The 20,139-nt window shown below is 42.5% G+C and overlaps 1 protein-coding gene across 1 annotated transcript in view; it reads right to left on the bottom strand.

Moving 5' to 3' along the window:
* Positions 1–2,686: 2,686 nt before the first annotated feature.
* KLF3 (KLF transcription factor 3) overlaps positions 2,687–20,139 on the bottom strand; it is a 50,862-nt gene continuing 33,409 nt past the window's right edge. The window contains exons 2-6 of the mRNA XM_058193831.1: positions 17,189–17,272; positions 15,115–15,604; positions 12,615–12,759; positions 8,435–8,595; positions 2,687–6,190 (exon numbers count right to left, since the gene is read on the bottom strand). Coding sequence (XP_058049814.1) covers positions 6,009–6,190; positions 8,435–8,595; positions 12,615–12,759; positions 15,115–15,604; positions 17,189–17,245 — 1,035 coding nt within the window. The 5' untranslated portion in view covers positions 17,246–17,272 and the 3' untranslated portion in view covers positions 2,687–6,008. The remainder of the gene's footprint in view (positions 6,191–8,434; positions 8,596–12,614; positions 12,760–15,114; positions 15,605–17,188; positions 17,273–20,139) is intronic.

Below are 20,139 nucleotides of genomic sequence, written 5' to 3'. Positions count from 1 at the left end.
CGTGGACTATTCGGAATTGGTCCCCGTGAGTGGGCCTGGACTAGAAGACCTTCAAGGTCCCTTCCAACTCTGTCATTCTAGGTCCAAATCTGATCGGTAGTCAAGATCTCGAGAACTACAGGTAGTTCTCAACTTACGACCATAACTGACCCCCTCCCAAAGCTATGTTGCCGAGGGAAAAATTAGTTGCGAGTTTTGTCCTGTTTTACGACTTTTCTCCCCACGTTTTGTTAAGTGAATCATGGCAGTTGTTAAATTAGCAAACATTCGTGAGTGAGCCCGGGTTCTCCGTTGACTTTGTCAGGAGGTCTCAAAATGGCGCCTGAACTCTGCAACCGTCATAATTATGAGTCAGTGGTCAAGCATCGGAATGTAAATTATGTGACCATGGGGATGCTGCGTCAGGGTGAGAAACGGTCATAAGTCCCGTGGTTCAGTGCCGTTATAACTTTGAATGGTCACTGAGCGTACTGTTGTAAGTCGAAGACTACCTACACAGTATTCAGTTGGTAGTCTTCAACTTACCGCAGTTCATTTAATGACCGTTTGAAGTTCCCACCGCACTGAAAGAAGTGATATATGACAGTTTTTCACATTTGTGACCGTCGCAGCATCCCCATTGGTCATGTGACTTGCATTCATATGCATAAATTCACATTTATGACGGTTGCAGTGTCCCAGGGTCACGTGATCCCCTTTTGCGAACTTCTGTCCCGCCCAGTCAAGGGGGAAGGCAAATTCATTTAACAACCGGGTTACTAACTTAACCGATGCTGCGATCCACTTAACAACTGTGGCAAGAAAATGAGGCCAAACTCAACAACTGTCTCGCTTAAGCCACATACATTTTGGGCTCATTTGTGATCATACATTGATTACTACCTGTAGTATTTTGCATCCTTAGTTTTCCTGCAGTCCAGCCAAACGTCTTAATCAAACTGCAAATGGTATAATTTCCCACCCCCGCCCCCCCAATCCTGGCACATATTTGGCCACATCAATACAAAGAATCTTTCATAGCATCAGACTCAAATTAATTGTTAGAAGCCTGTTATTAGAACACAGCAGCCTGCAATTACTGCAGGTTCAAGCCCGGCCCAAGGTTGACTCAGCCTTCCATCCTTTATAAGGTAGGTAAAATGAGGACCCAGATTGTTGGGGGGGGCAATAAGTTGACTTTGTAAATATACAAATAGAATGAGACTATTGCCTTATACACTGTAAGCCGCCCTGAGTCTTCGGAGAAGGGCGGGATATAAATGTAAATAAATAAATAAAAAAAATTAGCTGGTTATACAGGTTAAAATCAGCATAGCATTCATTTGCAATTGTACCCTCTCCTCTCTTTTTGCTCAGAATTAAGGAAAAAAAAGGGGGGGAAAATACCCTGACACAATTAAAATTAGGAAATTAGACGAAGAGATTCTGAAGCCTTATTAGCAAATTTAGAATTAGGGGTAGGAGCAAATTTTCTTCTTCTTCTTCCATTGTATGCCAATTTATTATTCCATTGATGCTGTCCCAAATATGGGCCAGCATCAATCCATTGAAGATTGGTGTTTGGGGAGGACAAAAAAAATATAAAACGCTCTGCAGGAAATAAGTTTACGAAAAACCGAAGGTTATGGCACTGCACGGTTTTGTTTGGTGACCAAGGAACTTCAAACATGGAGCATCTATTTTATGCAAAAGGCACAACTTGGTAAATTATATATCCATTTTGGCTCTTGGTGTACGCTTTCAAAGGCTTTCAATTTAAAAAAAAATCTCTATTATGTTTTGAAAAGTTCGAAGAATCCGTTTATACTTCCGATTTTCTCCGCTTTCATGTCCCAGAGTCCAGTTCTTGACACTTCAAAACTAATTAATTTTCTTCTGTTCCCCCCCTCCTTTCTCTTCTCAAAGGTTAGTCTTCCACGTCTTAAGGATCAATTTGGTTTGACAATACAGCAGAAAACGCAAAAGATCTTTGCTCCATTTAGAATGACCGTTTCTAGATAGCCACTAAGCAGAGCGGGGCGGTGGCCTAGAGGTTGGAGCTTTCGCCTCACAATCGGGAAGCTGTGAGTTTGATTCTAGGTAGAGGCAGAGATCATAGTCTTAGTTTATATTCCAATCAACGTACAATTCCCCCTGGTATAAACTGATATTAGAACAGCAGCATGAATGTGCCTTATTCAATGAACCTCAAAGAAACTAGTCCTCATGTCCCCGTGGAGCACGGTTACCTTAGTCTGACACCGAATTGGAAACAGGCTACAAGCAGTCCTTGTCTTGCAACAATTCGTTTAGTGACTGATCGAATTTACGACAGCACTGGGGAAAAAAGCGACTTTTGACCGTTTTTCACCCTTATGACAATATTTATGACAGTTGCAGTGTCCTGGGGTCACAAGATCCCCTGCTTGTGACGAGCAAAGTCAATGTGGAGGAGCCAAATTCATTTAACAACCCTGTGACCAACTCAACAATTGCAGTGATTCGCTTAAGCACGGTGGCAAGGACGGTCACAAAACGGGGGACAAAACTCATTTAACATCTGTCTCGTCTTAGCAGCAGTGATTATGAGCTTCATTGTGGCTGTTAAGTCGAGGATTACCTATATATCGAATCTAAAGTGAGTTGGTCACTAAAGTGAGTTCTTCCTTCTTCCAAATTACTGCAAATTCATGTTGCTTTTCTGCAATTTTCCGTTAATTTTGAATTCAGCCTCACCCTGCTTTGATCGCACAAAGATATTTCCGTTATTGCTCCAATACCTTGAAAATGCTAGGAGATTATACAGGACTAGACAGGTAGTCCTCCACGTACGACCAGAATTGAGCCCCAAAATGTACGTCGTTAAGTGAATTTTACCCCGTTTTTACAACTTTTCCCACCACATTTTGTTAAGTGAATCACGGCCATTCTTAAATTAGTGACACGGTTGTTAAGTGAATCTTAATGTGGATTCCTCATTGACTTTGCTTGTCAGAAGGTTGCAAAATGGGACCCTAGACGCTACAACCGTCATAAATGTGAGTTGGTTGCCATGCATATGACTGCAAATCGTGTGACCCTGGGGATGCTTCAATGGTCGTAAGTTTGAAAAACTGTCATAAGCCACTTCTTTCGGTCCGTGGTAACTCCGAATGGCCATTAAGTGAACTGTTGCAAGTTGAGGACTACTAGTACCGGCTAATCATGCCATTTAGCTCCAAAACTGACTTTTTTGCCTCTTTCAGTGAAATAGACAATTGTTTGTTTGTCTTAGGGCAAGAATAATTAGAAGCACATACAGGCAACCCTCAATTTATGATGATTCATTTAGTGACCGTTCAAAGCCACAACAGCACTTGATCATTTTTCACACTTTCAATTGTTGCAGCCTCCATGTGATCATGTGATCAAAATTCGCATGCTTGGCAACAGATTCATACTTACGACGGTTGCCGTGTCCCAGGGTCGCAAGCAAAGTCAATGGGGGAAGCCGGATTTACTCAACCACCGTATTACTAACTTATTAACGGCAGTGATTCACTTAACAACGGTGGCAAGGAAAGTCGCAAAACTCACTTAACAATTGTCTTGCTTAGCAACAGAGATTATGGGCTCAATTGTGGTCATAAGTCGAAGATTATCTCTGTATGCGTTCCACAATTTTCAAATTCTTGGCATAATAATGAAACGCATGGTAAGAACTAATTGCATAAATTCAATTTCCAGAAAGGGGCCTTTGCTCGCCCTTTTTTTGAAGTATCAGATAAATTGAATTTTCTGTCAAAGCTCTCAGCTGCCCATTTGGTTGCACACCATTGAAACACAATTCTACTCAACTGCAGGTCAAAATTAGGTTGCTCCGGATTGCTAAAACAACCTAAGGTCATGTGAACACCTTTCCTGCCCTTCCCAGTCGGCTTTCGATAAGCAAAGTTCATGGGGAAAGTCGGGATTTGTTTAAGGAATCCATGATTCACTTAACAAATGCAATAATTTACTTAACAAATGCAATAATTCACTTAACAAATGCAATGATTCACTTAACAAATCGGACACAACTTCCTTAAGAATGGCCTTGCTTAGCAATGTAAATTCGGCTTCCAGCTGCGGTGAAGGACTACCTATAACTTACTTCTTGTGAGAATCTTATTTCAGAAATATCAAAAATGTGAGGATGGGGAAGAGGAGACCAGGCCAGCTAATTTGGAATTTAAATAGTTTTTGGATTTTTTTTGAGGAACTGAGCAAGACTTAACTAAGGCGTGAGAACCTTTGTACCAGAAACAATGGACGTGGTCCAGTCAAAGTGTTCTATATTACACACCGGTTTAATGAGAGTTCGGTAATACAACTTTTAAAAAGTAAGAGAGGGAACAGGAAATGATGAAAGTGCTAGAAAAAGTTTATACCAGAACAACTGAAGCTAAGTACAATTTATGGAACAATACAACAAGCAATTTTGAGTAAGCCAAGTTGCCCCTGAGCAATTATTTACTCGAAATGTATGTGATTTTTAGTTTATAAAGTGTTTAGTTTATATTCTGCAATCCCTTCCTCTCCTGCTCATTCCTCTGGTTGTTGTCGTCTTCGTTGGCTTCCTTTAAAAAAACAAAACTCTTTCCTTTTTTTCCTACATACGAAAGACACAGTTCCCACAAATTTAACCATAGACTGCAAAAGGACAGGATGCTGGTGGATTACGGCGAGTCTCATTTCCTTAATATAAATATAAAAATTGCATCTCTGAAGATACGGAAGATTTATAGGATGAAACTATCTAATCTTTCAAAATTATTATTATTATTTTGGAAAATTATCGATACTGAGAAGGTATTACAAAAATACTTGGCGAGGGCTGGTCCGCTGAAGTTTTCAAACGAGCTGGTAAAACGGTTTGGCGGGGTTCCGAGTTTTTAGTTGGTGATCATTGCGACCAAATCCTACGCTCTCTGGAAGTGCTTCAATGAAGCAAATCTTTGTCTCCCGGATCATAGGAATATTGGAAAGGTCTCGGGTGGAAAATTTGTTTCTAACAAGGAAGAGCTGAATTTATTTTGCTGGAACGGTGGCTTTTTCTCAGCTAAGGCAGATCAAGGTGTTCTCGAGGGCAGGAAATGCCGAGGCGTGGAGAAAAAATTTCTATGCCTGCCACACTTCCCCAGCGAGGTAGATTTTTAAATCAATTTTATCAATGAATGTCACACCACAAGGAGTACCATGTGTGTCCCATTCACACAGTTGCATGACAAAAACAGATCACTGCATCCCACCGAAAGGGTTTGCTCAGTGAATCTACCAAGACACTCGATTCCCAGGCAAAACAAAAGGACAACTTACACAACCCTCCCAACACACACACACACACACAAAAGGCAACATTGATCAGGATATGCGACATCTGCATGGACGCCTGCTTTTTGCTGATAAGTGGAAATATATATATATATTTTCATTCATTCCCAGGGTTGAGGATTTCATTTTCTGCATCCAAAAAAAATAAAATATTCTTCTGGAATATGCTTCTCTTAACCAACCATATTCAAAAAAATATCCATTCATTGCATTGCTGGGCATAAAGATGAGACGTGCGTGCTTTTATGACAGGCACACCGAGTCTCTGGCAAGGATTAGCAAACTGGATTTCAGGAAAACAAAAACCAGTAACTGTATCATCGATATATATACTGGCTGATTAAATGGCAAAACTAATCCGCTTGATTATAAGATGTCTTAAGTCTGAAGGAAATATAATCTATTCGCTGGCAAATGAGGGGTTGCTTAGCATCCCCCAGGAAACAAACAAAACACACAAAAAATGTTCACATTCTTTCGGTCTGTCCGACGGCAAGAATCCGAGAAGGGCCAAGCAAACATTTTTTTTTTTAAACTGACCATCAAGAAAGGTTGCGAGGAGATAAAAATCCAAAGATCCAGTCCAGCTGAATCTGAATTAAAATGCTGAGGTAAAAAATAAAAAAGAAAAAGAAAGGGGAAAAAAAAAAACGGAAAAGGGCAGAGAAGTGAGAAGTTCAGACGAGCATGTGGCGTTTCCGATGGAGGGCGAGATGGTCAGAGCGAGAGAAACTGCGATCACAGTCCGGACACTGGAACGGTTTAACTCCGGTATGTTTCCGGAAGTGCCGCGTTAGTTCGTCCGATCGAGCAAACTTCCACGTGCAACCTTCCCAAGTACATTTGTAAGGCTTTTCACCTGTGGAATTTTTTTATTTAAAAAAAAAAAGAAAAAAGAAAAAATGCTTTTTAAGAAACACAAACGAGATTATTTTAACGATACATTACAAAAAACTTACGAGAAGAGCCATATTTCTTCATCGCCGGTAATTTCACTGAACGTCCCTATGGTCAGGCGCTAAATCCCTACATCTATGCAGAGGATTCTTCTCAACCAGCTTAGCAGCTGCTAAGAATGAGCTAAGGGACAGGGGAATTCAAGGGAAGTAGATTTTGTTTGCTTGTGACTACTTTGGGGATTCTAGGCTGATACCTCTTTTACCTCCGCCCTCAACTTCTGCCACTTCTTCCCCTATATCTATTTTTCCAACAGATGTTTTGATTCTGGGTGGAAACATTAGTAAAATAGGTCCTTGTACATTCAGAATGTGCCACAAAAAAGTGTACATTTGCTCTCTTGCCATCTACGGATAATTTGCACAGTCAATAAATTTGCTGCAACGGATTAAAGAGAAACCAAAAAAACCCCACCTCTGCACTGCAGGGAATTTCAATGCGATTTCTCACATTCAGCTCCTGGATTGTTTCCACAGATTTTGAGAGAATTAATGGTGCTTCGTGTAAATTTTTTTTAATTATAATGAAGAGTTTAATTTGATTTCTGCCCAAATTTGGGGATCTTATGAAGAATAATGTACATATAAATTCTGTGGAAGTTTTACTATACAGGTAGTCCTCGAGTGAACTTGCTGGTTTATGACATGTATTTAACTGAAACTATATCTCTGGTAGGGTTTTGCGTGACTTTTTATACACAAATCAATTACACCTTTGTCTATTTTTTATGTAAGACCTCAAATCGTTTGCAATATCAGGTTTATTAACTTATTTGATTTGATAAATTTACATATTATTACCTTTGCAATGTGACTAAATGTTTCGTCTCCTTCCTTAATTAAAAAAACATTACAGAAAGTCCTCGACTTACAACAGTTCATTTAGTGACCGTTCAAAGCTACAACGGCACTGAAAAAAGTGACTTATGACTGTTTTTCACACTTACGACCGCTGCAGCATTTCCGTGGTCACATGATCAAAATTCGGACGCTTGGCAACTGGTTCATATTTAGTTCCCAGGGTCATTTGATCCCCTTTTGTGACCCCCCCTGACAAGTTCAGTCAACGGGGAAGCTTGATTCACTTAACAACCGGGTTACTAATGTACCAACTGCCAAGTTTCACTTTAACAACTGTGGAAAGAAAGTGGTAAAATGGGGGAGCAGAACTCATTTAACAAATGTCTCTCTTAGCAGCATAAATTTTGGGCTCTGTTGTGGTCATAAGTCGAGGGCGACCTGTATCGCCAGTGGTGTTCATGAGTCCTTGGGCCAATGAATATTTAAACCCAATATCCAAACTTTCTAAATTTGAGAAATGTCACAGCAACATTTCAAGTTGGTTTCAACGATTCTACCATTAAAATGGAAAAAAACTGGAAAAATGGACAGAAGAAGAAAAAGATCCATAATCCTCTTCCCAAGAACCCTTTTATTTGCTTTAAAAAGCACATCCTAAACTTTTAAATAGAATACAGTTCTTTGAGGAAGTAGTTTACTGCCAATATAGTTGGGTGTGTTGGTGAATAGTCCACTGAGTCACAGTTAGAAGGCCAAAAAAATAAGGTTAGCTACCAGACAGAGAAGCAAAATGTACCAAAGAGAAAATAAATATCAGCCTCTTGAATCTACTTCTGGGGGACTAAACACAATAAAACCGGCTTCCAAACAAACTTGCATAGGATATACAAGAAGTCCTCGACTTACAACTACAAGTTACAATCGCCACGACAGCCCAAAATTTCGGTTGCTAAGCGAGGCAGTTCATTAAGTGAATCATTTGTTGAGTTAAGATTTGCTAAGCGGATCCAGATTCCGGGGGGAACGGCAACCATCATAAATGTGAACCAGTGGTGGGTTGCTACCGATTCACCCCGGTTTGAGCGTACCGGTAGTAGCAGCGGCGGGAGGCTCCGCCCACCTGCCCATCATCAGATACGCGAGCGAACCGGTAGCAAATGTAAGTGAAACACAACACTGGTTGCCGAGCGTCTGGATTTTAATTATCATCTGATCGTGGGGTTGCTGCAATGGTCGTTAAGTGTGAAAAAGCGGTCCTAAGTCACTCTCTAGTCAGTGCCGTTCTAACTTCGAATGGTTGCTGAGCAAATCGAGGACTACCTGTAGTAGGAACTGGGCTTCCTTACCTGTGTGTGTTCTTCTATGGGCTTTTAAATGAGAGCTTTTCGTGTACACCTTGTTGCAGCCTTCGTAATCACACCGATGTATCCGTCGCTTCCTTTGCGTGTCTGGCGATTCCACCGGTAGAGGTCTCTTCCCAGGCTGGACTATAACTGAAGGATGATTCCTGCGTTAAGTTGAATCATATGTTAAAATTACAACCTTTTGAACTAAAATCTTTCTTCTTCTTCTTCTTTTAAAGGGCCCACACCCCAGAGTTCCCTTCTTCAATACCCGTTTGTCTTCTGCCGGCGTCAATAACATTACATATATGTGGAAAAAATTCAGGCAAGTTTAGCAAATGTCATGGGTTTCTCTGGTAATAGTTTTGGCTGACTTTCCTAATAAAGATTTGGTTTCATTTATTCTCTGGAATGAGCAAGCCGTTTTCCCTCCCCTATTTTCCACGACCCCCCCCATTCATTCATTCATTCATTCATTCATTTATTTTCTTTAAGAACGGTAGGATTTGACCGAATATTTTAAGCCGCAATCTTGTTTTTCCTGGAAAGCAGAATTCAGAAATTTCAGTGCTTCTATTCAGCCGGTTCGGACCGGTTCGCCCGAACTGGTAGCGGAAATTGCCGGTGGGCCTGCCCCCGCCCCCGTCCCGGTTCTATGCCATTCTATTTAGGCACATTTTTGAGGCCGGAGGGCATGCACGGAAGGCACATGTGCGAGCACAGCACATGCGTGGAAGGCCGGGCGCATGTGCAGAAGCATGTGTGTGCTTACATTTGCGAACCAGTAGGTTTGTAATGGGGTGAGCTCCCGTTACTTGACCCAGCTTCTGCCAACCTAGCAGTTTCGAAAGCACGTAAAAAATGCAAGTAGAAAAAATAGGGACCACTTTTGGTGGGAAGGTAACAGTGTTCCGTGCGCCTTTGGCGTTGAGTCATGCCGGCCACATGACCACGGAGACGTCTTCGGACAGCGCTGGCTCTTCGGCTTTGAAAAGGAGATGAGCACCGCCCCCTAGAGTCGGGAACGACTAGCACTTATGTGCGAGGGGAACCTTTACTTTTACCTTTTTAGGGAAAGTAAGTGATATACCACCCCTGCTTCTATTGGTTTACACATTTTTCTAAATATCTTAGCAAAGTGTTTTTTTTTAAATTAATGATACGGATTCCCCCTCTCCCCCTCCCCAATGCTATGAATGCTCTCAACTTCCTTTGCGCTACCAACATAAATTCAACAGATTTTATTCTTCATCTATTTCTTTAGAGCCCAAATCAGAATTTCTGATTTGGTGCAACCACAAGGACGCAAACCAAGGACTTTCCTAAAAGTAGAACTAAGACTTATGCTTATACAGAAATTGCACTCTTTGTATTTCTAAAACAGTGCCTCTGGCTTCCATAAATGTAACATTTCTTCTACAATTCAGGTAAGATGCACAGTGTGCTATATCTGAAGTGCACAGTTCTAGATATATACATTTGGAAACCGGATCCTGCTAGGAAAGATGAGACGACGACAAATAGAATAGAATAGAATAGAATAGAATTTTTATTGGCCAAGTGTGATTGGACACACAAGGAATTTGTCTTGGTGCATATCCAAGCATATGCATACGCTCCAATCGATGAAAACCTGATTGCAGTCCTAAAATTAGGACAAAGAAGAGATTATATTTTATTCTGGCCAATGGTAAAGAATAATCTCAGTTGAACAAATCCCCTGAGATTTAACAAATTGGAAGGGACCTTAGAGGCCTTCTAGTCCAACCCCCTGCACAAGCAGGAAACTCTATACCATTTCAGACACATGGGTATCCAATCTCTTCTTAAAAACCGCCAGTCATGGAGCACCTATAACTTCAGGAGGCAAGTCGTTCCACTGATCAATTGTTCTGTCGGGAAATTTCTCCTTAGTTCTAGGTTGCTTCTCTCCTTGATTACTTTCCATTGTTTCGTTTCCTGCCCTCAGGTGCTTTGGAGAACAATTTGTCTCCCTCTTCTTTGAGCCACTCAGATATTGGAAGACCGCTATCATGTCACCCCTAATCCTTCTGTCGTGTCCCACTCCTCCTCTGACGGCCGGGTCTGGAAAGTCTGTCTCAAGCGTGGCCACGAAGCCTCTGCAGCTTTGCCAAAGTCCTGTCAGAGTTCTCAGGGCAGGCAGGAATCCAAGGTGTGACTTCACCAACCAGATGAGACTTGGCCTGACTCAAGGAATGCCAGAAAGCAGATCCTTTATATAGGTCATGGGGTGTGGCTCCATGACTCAGCACTCCATGACTCAGAACTCAGCACTCAGCCTGCCCCTCCCTTCCTTTTGCTGACATCGCCTCTCCATTCTCCGGAAGCGGGGATCTGCCCACCCTCCAGCTGCCGGAAATTCTAGCTCGTGACTGGCTTCATGCTCACACGCTGTGGGGGGGAGGTTTATTTGCTCAGTTTGTCCGGGCATGGTGCCAGGACTGGGGGCTGGAGGCATGCCAGGCCATTTGTCTGCACTATCAGTCTCTGGCTGAGATAACAGGAGATGAGAGGGGCCCGGCTGCGGAGAGGGGGGCGGGCGAGGCACAACACCTTCTCTTTGTTACAGTAGACATATTCAAGGGTGGTATTCATGTACTTTCCCTACCGGTTCGCAAATGTGAGCTCACGCATGCACCCAAATTTTCGCGCATGTGCTTTGCTGGGTGTGTGTGCCTTCCGCGCATGTACCCGGCCTCAAAAACATGCCTAAATAGGCTGGCATAGAGCTGGGGCTATTCCGTCACCGGTTCAGGCGAACTGGTCCGAACCGACTGAATACCATCTCTGGGGACGTATCCAATTCCTCCAACGGTTCTTCATATGTTTTAGCCTCCAGTCCCCTAATCCAGGGGTCACCAACCTTTCAGATCTCAGGGACCACTAAATTCATAATTTTAAATCCCGCGGACCATTAATATGACCTGCCTAATGACCGGCTGGGTGGGCGTGGCTAGGTGGACTGGGTGGGTGTAGCCAACTCGATGTAACTCATGTCGAGGGGCGCCTCGCCAGCACCTATTCACCCCTCCCCTCCCAGCCACTCCTCGCCTCCCCACCCAGGCTCCTTAGGGCCCCAATAGGAAGCAGTTGCTGGAGCTAAGCAGCCACCATGAGAAAGAGTTGGCAAAACAGCTGGCTCAGTTCAAATTGGATCTGACTGAGAAGGAAGCTCAGCAGAAGCACCTCACTGAGGACTAGGAGCATAGGCTTTCCAAGCAGAGGGAAGACCTGCAGGAGTGCAAGGCCAGGTACTGACCCCTGGAGGCTCAGCAGGCTGAGATGGCCAGCCAGTTCCAGGCCATGATACAGTCCCACTGGAACAAGGCCCTCCGGCTCTTTGCCACCAGCGGCACTTCCCTCCAGCCTTTGTCCAAAGCCCCACACCAGGAGGCTGAAGCAGACCCCAACTCAGAATTTCTGCCTCCCTCCGACCCACACAAAAAGACCCCGAAGGGGGAGACTCTCTGCAGCAACACAAACATTCATTGCACGTATCCGTCCCAGAGATCATAGTTTGAGGACCCATGATTTAGTGCAATATAAAAAAAGCAAATAATTTTTCTGCGGACCATCAACATTTTCTCACGGACCACCAGTGGTCCATGGACCACCAGTTGGTGATTGCTGCCCTAATCCTCTTTATTGCTCTTCCTTGCTCAATATTTTTTTTTTTTTTTAATTCAAAAAGTTTTACAAAAATTTTTTTCCCCCTTTCCCCCCCTCCTCCCCCCTCCCTTCGCAACCCCTCCCCGACTTCCCGGAACGAGCACAAGGTATAGTTAAAAGTAAAACAAACATATGCTAAAAGTTTTCGTCCCAACTTAATTATACCCTACAATCATCAATTCTAACTTCCCCAAAAGCAATCAAAATAATACATCATAATCATTCAAAAACAGTCTGATAACTCTTAGTCTGATATCTACGTTGAATATAGTCAATCCATTTTTTCCATTCCTTTAAGTATCTTTCTTGCGTATTGGCTTGCTCAATATTTGAATGGGCCCGTACCTATGCAAACGAGATTTGCGAATTAAGTTAAGTGTGTAGGGAGTCCAGAGTTGCTAAGCTTGCCTCAAAGGCGAGTCAACTAGCTTTCAACCGCAATTCGCTTTTCCATTGGTCGAGATTCGAAAAGAAATACTTCTAAACTACTTACTCTTGCAGCATGGGAGGTGACAATGAGGTCATCACAGGAGGAGACATTTGCTCCGGATAGTAGTCATTTCTTGGCGATTCCAAGCCTGGTTCTATCTTGATAGATTTCGTTAGCGCTGGCTTTTCGTACGATTCGATGACGGATACTGTGCGGAGGAAGAAGAGGCAGTGAATGGTAAAGAAAGAGGGAAAAAATGCTTGCATTTGAGTCTTCTGTCCCCGCATTCTTGCTACATCGTTCTTAAAAATATAAATCGCAAATACAGCCATTTGAATTAATTTGCATAGCTAAATGACAAGGCTGTTCTATAATAAACCTTATAACGCAGCTCTTTGTACTGGTCTCGATAGAAAAATCTACTGTGGCTTCCATTCTATTGCTTTGCTTTCTATAGGAACGCTAAATGCTTAATACTGTAGAATCAGGGGTGGGTTTCATTCATTCATTCATTTATTTATTTTGTCACAACAATATATATAAGTATCATACAAAAAAGATTATATAGTGTATAAACATATATATGAGTAAATATTAGGAGGAATAAGCACATATATATATATATAAGAAGGAGAAAAAGAAAAACAATAGGACAGGAACGGTAGGCACATTTGTGCTCTTATGCATGCCCCTTAAGTTTCACTTAGCTTTGCTCACTCACGCAACTTTCTGTGCATGTGCTCGGCCTCCAAACGTGCCTAAATAGCACAACTTGGAACTGGGGCTGGTAGGCAGGCCCACCTGCGATCGCCGCTACAGGTTCATCCGAACCGGTGGGAACCAGCTGAATACCACCGCTGCGTAGAATGATATCAATTATTCTATTAAGAATAATTGAATTAATCTACATAACTGAATGACAGTGGCGTTCTATAATAAGCCTTCTAACCCAGCCCTTCATTCTGGTTACTACAGAGCAATCTATAGTGGCTTCCATTCTATTGCTTTGCTCTCTGTAGGAACGCCAACTGCTTTTTTTTTTTGAAGAACAGTGTATAAGGCAATAGTCTCATTCTATTTTTATATTTTTACAAAGTCAACTTATTGCCCCCCCAACAATCTGGGTCCTCATTTTACCTACCTTATAAAGGATGGAAGGCTGAGTCAACCTTGGGCCGGGCTCGAACCTGCAGTAATTGCAGGCTACTGTGTTCTTAATAACAGGCTTTACCAGCGTGAGCTAAACCGGCCCTTAACAATATTAATTATTCTATTAAGAATGATTGAATTAATCTATAGAACTTCCATTCTATTGCTTTGCTTTCTATAGGAACACCAAGTGCTTAATACTGTAGAATAATATCAATTATTCTATTAAGAATAATTGAATTAATCTACATAACTGAACGACAGTGCCGTTCTATAATATACCTTATAACCCAGCCCTTTGTTCTGGTCACTATAGACAAATTTATAGTGGTTTTCATTCTGTTGCTTTGCTTTCTATAGGAACACCAAGTGCTTAATAGAACAATATCAATTATTCTATTGAGAATAACTCATATTATATAATAATAATAGTAATAATAATAATAGCAATAGCAATAATATTATCAATATTAATATTAATATTAATAATAATAAATCAATTTAGCATCTTCAGCAAGTATATTTGAAATACTTTAGCTATATTTCCTTTCCTCCAAGAAATGTAAGTCAGTCCGCAATTTCTTTCTGCCCTTCCATTTATCACTGCATTTCTTACTACGGCAATGGGATACCTTAAAGCAAGGGACAGCTAGCTAAAGATTTCTTAAGAAAATGCTTAAGCATTTTCTTCAGTTCTATGGATTCTCCCTATGGTTCAGTATCTCTCTGTATAAGCTTCCATTTACACCATCAAGCTTAGGATAATTTGTAGAGCATTGGTGGCGCAGTGGTTAGACTGCAGTACTGCAGGCAGATTCTGCTGACTGTCAGCAGTTCGATTCTCATCGTTTCAAGGTTGATTCAGCCCTCCATCCTTCCGAGGTTGGTCAAATGAGGACCCAGATTGTTGGAGGAAAGAGGCTGACTCTGTGAAATGCTTACAGACCATTGTAAAGCACTGTAAAGTGGCATATAAGTTTAAGTGCTATTGCTAGTCTGTCCTTCCTTCCTTCCTTCCTTCCTTCCTTCCTTCCTTCCTTCCTTCCTTCCTTCCTTCCTTCCTTCCTTCCTTCTTCCCTCCCTCCCTCCCTCCTTCCTTCCTTCCATGGTGCACAATGGTTAGAATGCAGCATTGCAGGCAAATTCCGCTGACTGTCAGCAGTTCAATTCTCATCGGTTCAAGGTTGATTCAGCCCTCCATCCTTCCGAGGTCGGTCAAATGAGGACCCAGATTGTTGGGACCTCTTAAGAGAGGTCTGTAAAGCACCTGTGAAGCGGTATACAAGTCTAAGCCCTAGTGCTATTGCCACAATTTAAAGTAGAAGATGAACAAAATTCTTTTAGGTTGACTTCCCTCCCAAAAAAATAAAACAAGAAAGTGCAAAACAGACCAGAGGATGGACAGATGTTTTACCTGGGACGCTGCTTGGGTTTTCCAACTCTTCGGGAAGAACGGTGGACACCATGATAGGCTGTTGAAGGTGAGAGGTGTACATAAAAGGGACGGGTTGTACGACAAGGGGCTGAATAACTGGGAGTATTCCGGGACTCCTTAGTCCATGACGGGAAAGGGCCGCCATCACTGGTGGAATCGTTAAGGGCATAGTGAAAGGCTGCATTCCTGGTGGACCTAATTTCTTTACGGTAGGGCTGGATGAGGGCAGATTTAATAACCCAGGGGAAGATCTCCGGGCTAGAGTCTGGAATTTGAAGGAGGAAGGAGAATTCCCAGCGGACGGCGGTGAACTCCGTTTGTTCATGGTAAGGTCAACAGGCTCCACCTGAACCCCACTGCAAAGTCCATCTGGAATCTGGTAGAACTTATTGGACATCATCTCCGGCGTGGAGTAGATGACACTGTACTTGTTGGACTTCATGTGGTCCATGTAAGTAGAGTTGAACGACTGCGAAAGAAAAAGAGGAAGAAAGGAATGAATGGGAACCAGTGGGCAGAAAAGAGAAAGGGGAAAAAAATGTATTGGAAAACAGGAACTCCTTCCTGGTGACTTGTTTCTGTCATGCTCTAAGGCAGGGGTCTCCAACCTTGGCAACATTAAGAGTTGTGGACTTCAACTCCCAGAATTTGTAAGCCAGGTTTGGTAGCTGAGGAATTCTGGGAGTTGAAGTCCACAACTCTTAAAGTTGCCAAGGTTGGAGACCCCTGCTCTAAGGTGAGTTCTACTGGACTTAAAATTAAAGTAAATCCACTGAATATACCGAAACATTTTTTTGGAAACCATACTACAAGTGACAATAAGATCCACTTATTTCACTCTAGTAAACGATTCACTTATTAGATTTTTATCCTGCCTTTCTTACTCAAGGCGACAAACATACTTTAATACTTCTTCCACCTCCTATTTTCCCCTCAACGACAACAACCCTGTGGGGTGAGTTGGGCTACGAGGGAGCGATTGGCCCCAAATCACTTGGGTGCCTTTTATGCCTAAGGCAGGACTGGAACTCCCAGTTTCCTGGTGATTGGCGCAAAGTCAACCAGTCAACCTTCAGGCATAAGGCAGGACTAGAACTCACACGCTCCCGGTGATTGGTCTGAAGATAACCTAGATGGCTTTCATTCCTAAGGTGGCACTAGAACTCCCAGTTTCCTGGTGATTGGCGCAAAGTCAACCAGTCAACCTTCATGCATAAGGCAGGACTAGAACTCACACGCTCCCGGTGATTGGTCTGAAGATAACCTAGATGGCTTTCATCCTAAGGTGGAACTAGAACTCCCAGTTTCCTGGTGATTGGCGCAAAGTCAACCAGTCAACCTTCATGCATAAGGCAGGACTAGAACTCACACGCTCCCAGTGATTGGTCTGAAGATAACCTAGATGGCTTTCATTCCTAAGGTGGCACTAGAACTCCCAGTTTCCTGGTGATTGGCGCAAAGTCAACCAGTCAACCTTCATGCATAAGGCAGGACTAGAACTCACATGCTCCCGGTGATTGGTCTGAAGGTCATCTGGCTGGTTTTTTTTTATTCAAAACGTTTTACTATCTGGCTGGTTTTCATTCCTAAAGTGGGACTAGAACTCCCAGTTTCCTGTTGATTGGCCCAGTCAATAAGCCAGCCTTCATGCCTAAGGGAGGACTAGAACTCCCAGGCTCCTGTTTCTAGGCCAGCGGCACGTTATTCAGTACACCAAATCGGCTTCTATTCTTTGTCGCACACATATATGTTTTCCTTTTGTCGCTGTCTCTTAATCCAAATATTATATTTCAAATCTACATCTCTGCTGAAGCAACCGTGTCCTGAAACAGATAACACTTCTTGATACCTGCAGTAAGCAAGTTTTGATGTAAATCCAATTTATTTGTTAGAAATGCTTTAGAATGCCTATTTGGTCACCTCTACCCTGTTTTTAATCTTGCATCTTTCAGAACCGAAAAAAAAAAAAGAATGCGGACGGTATTGCACACACAGCCTTATTACAATGTAATGAGAATATATATTAATATTTATAATCTTTTTAAATACCCACCACTGGAATTGGCTCCATTGCTTCTTGTTTGATAGGGACGGGGTCAAACATTAACATTTTCTTTCGAGATAAATACCTTGGATTCTAAAAAAAGGGGGGAGAAAAGTACAACAGTTGTAATTTGTATTTTACATCATTTCTTTTTTTTTTTTTAGTAAAAAAGTTTTATTTTTACAATCATGTCAAACAATTCATTCAATGTACAGTTATATACATTTAGTCGGGCCTGCCCAGTCACCACCCCCCTTTTTAACACTCCTCTCTTCTACCTTCTTTTACTATCCAAACCTTCCTCTCCTTCTCTTATCTACATCCTCTCCTCCCTCCACCCTACACCTTCCTTCTCCCTCTTCTACCCCTCTTCCTTCCTCTTCTCCTCTTTCCTACCTCCTACTCTCTCTTTTCTCCCTCCCCACCGTTCTAAAATGGTAACTGGGCAGACCCGACCCTACATTAATTATATTTATACATCTTCAATAATCCCTGTACATTCACCATCACTCCATCTCTAGCCTCAACCCCCCAATTCCCTCCCCATACCTCCCCGACTTCCCAGAACAAAATGCAGGGTATCAAAACTAACAATCATAATCTAAAATAATTCCTAAATTATAATCTCTAGTCTCTCCACACTTAATCACACTCTCAATTCCCCTCTCTTTCAGAAATATATCTAATACAAAATATTTCCTAAATTTACTCATATGCTATTCGATATTTTTTTATCTGATACTTATTCTGAATATAATCAATCCACATTTTCCATTCTAAAATATATTTTTCTTGTGTATAGTCTTTCAAGTAAGCAGAGATTTTTGCCATTTCTGCCAGATTTGATACTTTAAGTGTCCATTCTTCAATTGTAGGTAATTCTTCTTTCTTCCAATATTGAGCAATGTATTTTACATCATTTCAATAGGGGATTAACAAGGGGTATTTCAATTGTGGACTACAGCAATCAACCAGTTACTAAAAGTCAGACTAAAGTCACTTTCAAAAACTAAAAGAAGTTTTCTTCAGGGTTTCTGTGTTTATGATGCCAACATCTTAAAATTCTAAAGCAAGGGTCCTTTAAAAAGCATGATTACAAGAAGACATTTTGGGATAAAGACACACATTTTAAAACAATGTTTTTGAAAACTCATGACGAGTAGTGAAATCCATTTTTTTTTTACTACTGGTTCTGTGGGCGTGGCTTGGTGGGCATGGCAGGGGAAAGATATTGCAAAATCACCATTCCCACCCCACTCCTGAAGGAAGGATATTGCAAAATCTCCATTCCCACCCGACTCTTGAGGGAAGGATATTGCAAAATCTCCATTCCCATCCCACTCCCGAGGGAAGGATATTGCAAAATCTCCATTTCCACCCAACTCCTGAGGGAAGGACACTGCAAAATCTCCATTCCCACCCCATTCCTGGGGGAAGGATATTGCAAAATCTCCATTCCCACCCCACTCCTGAAGGAAGGACATTGCAAAATCTCCATTCCCACCCGACTCTTGAGGGAAGGACATTGCAAAATCTCCATTCCCATCCCACTCCCGAGGGAAGGATATTGCAAAATCTCCATTCCCACCCCACTCCTGAGGGAAGGATACTGCAAAATCTCCATTCCCACCCCTTTCCTGAGGGAAGGATACTGCAAAATCTCCATTCCCACCCCTTTCCTGAGGGAAGGATATGGCAAAATCTCCATTCCCACCCCTTTCCTGGGGGAAGGATACTGCAAAATCCTCATTCCCACCCCACTCCTGAGGGAAGGATATTGCAAAATCTCCATTCCCACCCCACTCCTGAGGGAAGGATATTGCAAAATCTCCATTCCCACCCCACTCTTGAGGGAAGGACATTGCAAAATCTCCATTCCCATCCCACTCCCGAGGGAAGGATATTGCAAAATCTCCATTCCCACCCAACTCCTGAGGGAAGGATATTGCAAAATCTCCATTCCCCCCCCCCCCCGATGGAAGGACATTGCAAAATCTCCTTTCCCACCCAACTCCTGAGGGAAGGACACTGCAAAATCTCCATTCCCACCCCACTCCTGAGGGAAGGATATTGCAAAATCTTCATTCCCCCCCATCGAGGGAAGGATATTGCAAAATCTCCATTCCCACCCCACTCCTGAGGGAAGGATATTGCAAAATCTCCATTCCCACCCCACTCTGGGGCCAGCCAGAGTGGTATTTGCTGGTTCTCCAGACTACTCAAAATTTCCGCTACCGGTTCTCCAGAACCTGTCAGAACCTGCTGGATTTCACCCCATAGAAAACATGGTGGAGAGTTGAAGAAATTTTACACGGTCAAAAGTGCACTAATTATCCTGGAACCATAGCCTAGATTTATTTTACAATATGTCACACCATTATTCAGTAGACTCGGTCCTCAACTTACGACCACAATTTCTGTTGCTAAGCGAAGCCTTTATTAAGTGAGCTTTGCCCCATTTTACGATCTTTCTTGCCCCCATTGTTACGTGAATCACTGCCCTTCTTAAGTTAGCAACGTGGTTGTTAAGTGAATCTTAACTTCTCTTCGACTTTGCTTTTTCAGAAGGTCGCCAGAGGGGATCACGTGACCCTGGGATACTGCAAACGTCATAAATACGAGTCAGTTGCCAAGCATCCAAATTCTGATCACATGACCCTGGGAATGCTGCAACGGTCATAAGTGTGAAAACTGGTCACCCAGGATACGGCACAGAGATAACACAAACAGCTATCAGTTCAAACAGTCCCTTTATTGCTCCAAATCTCCCCAAACGCTGCCATGTTTCTGGCAAGTCCCAGAGCAGAGTGAGAACAAACCCCCACACAAACCTCAAGCAGCAATTAGTCCAAGCCCAGCGCTGCCTGCCCCAAGGCTGCCCGGCAATAAATCCCAAACGTATTTGGCTAAACGAGAGCCAAGCAAGGAGTTCAGGAAGCAGAAGATCCAGATAATTAGTC

The sequence above is a fragment of the Ahaetulla prasina genome, chromosome 8 (genome assembly GCF_028640845.1).
Source record: "Ahaetulla prasina isolate Xishuangbanna chromosome 8, ASM2864084v1, whole genome shotgun sequence".
NCBI lineage: Eukaryota > Metazoa > Chordata > Lepidosauria > Squamata > Colubridae > Ahaetulla > Ahaetulla prasina.
The sequence above is the reverse complement of the archived record's forward strand: the minus strand, read 5'-3'. Positions and strand labels throughout refer to the sequence as shown.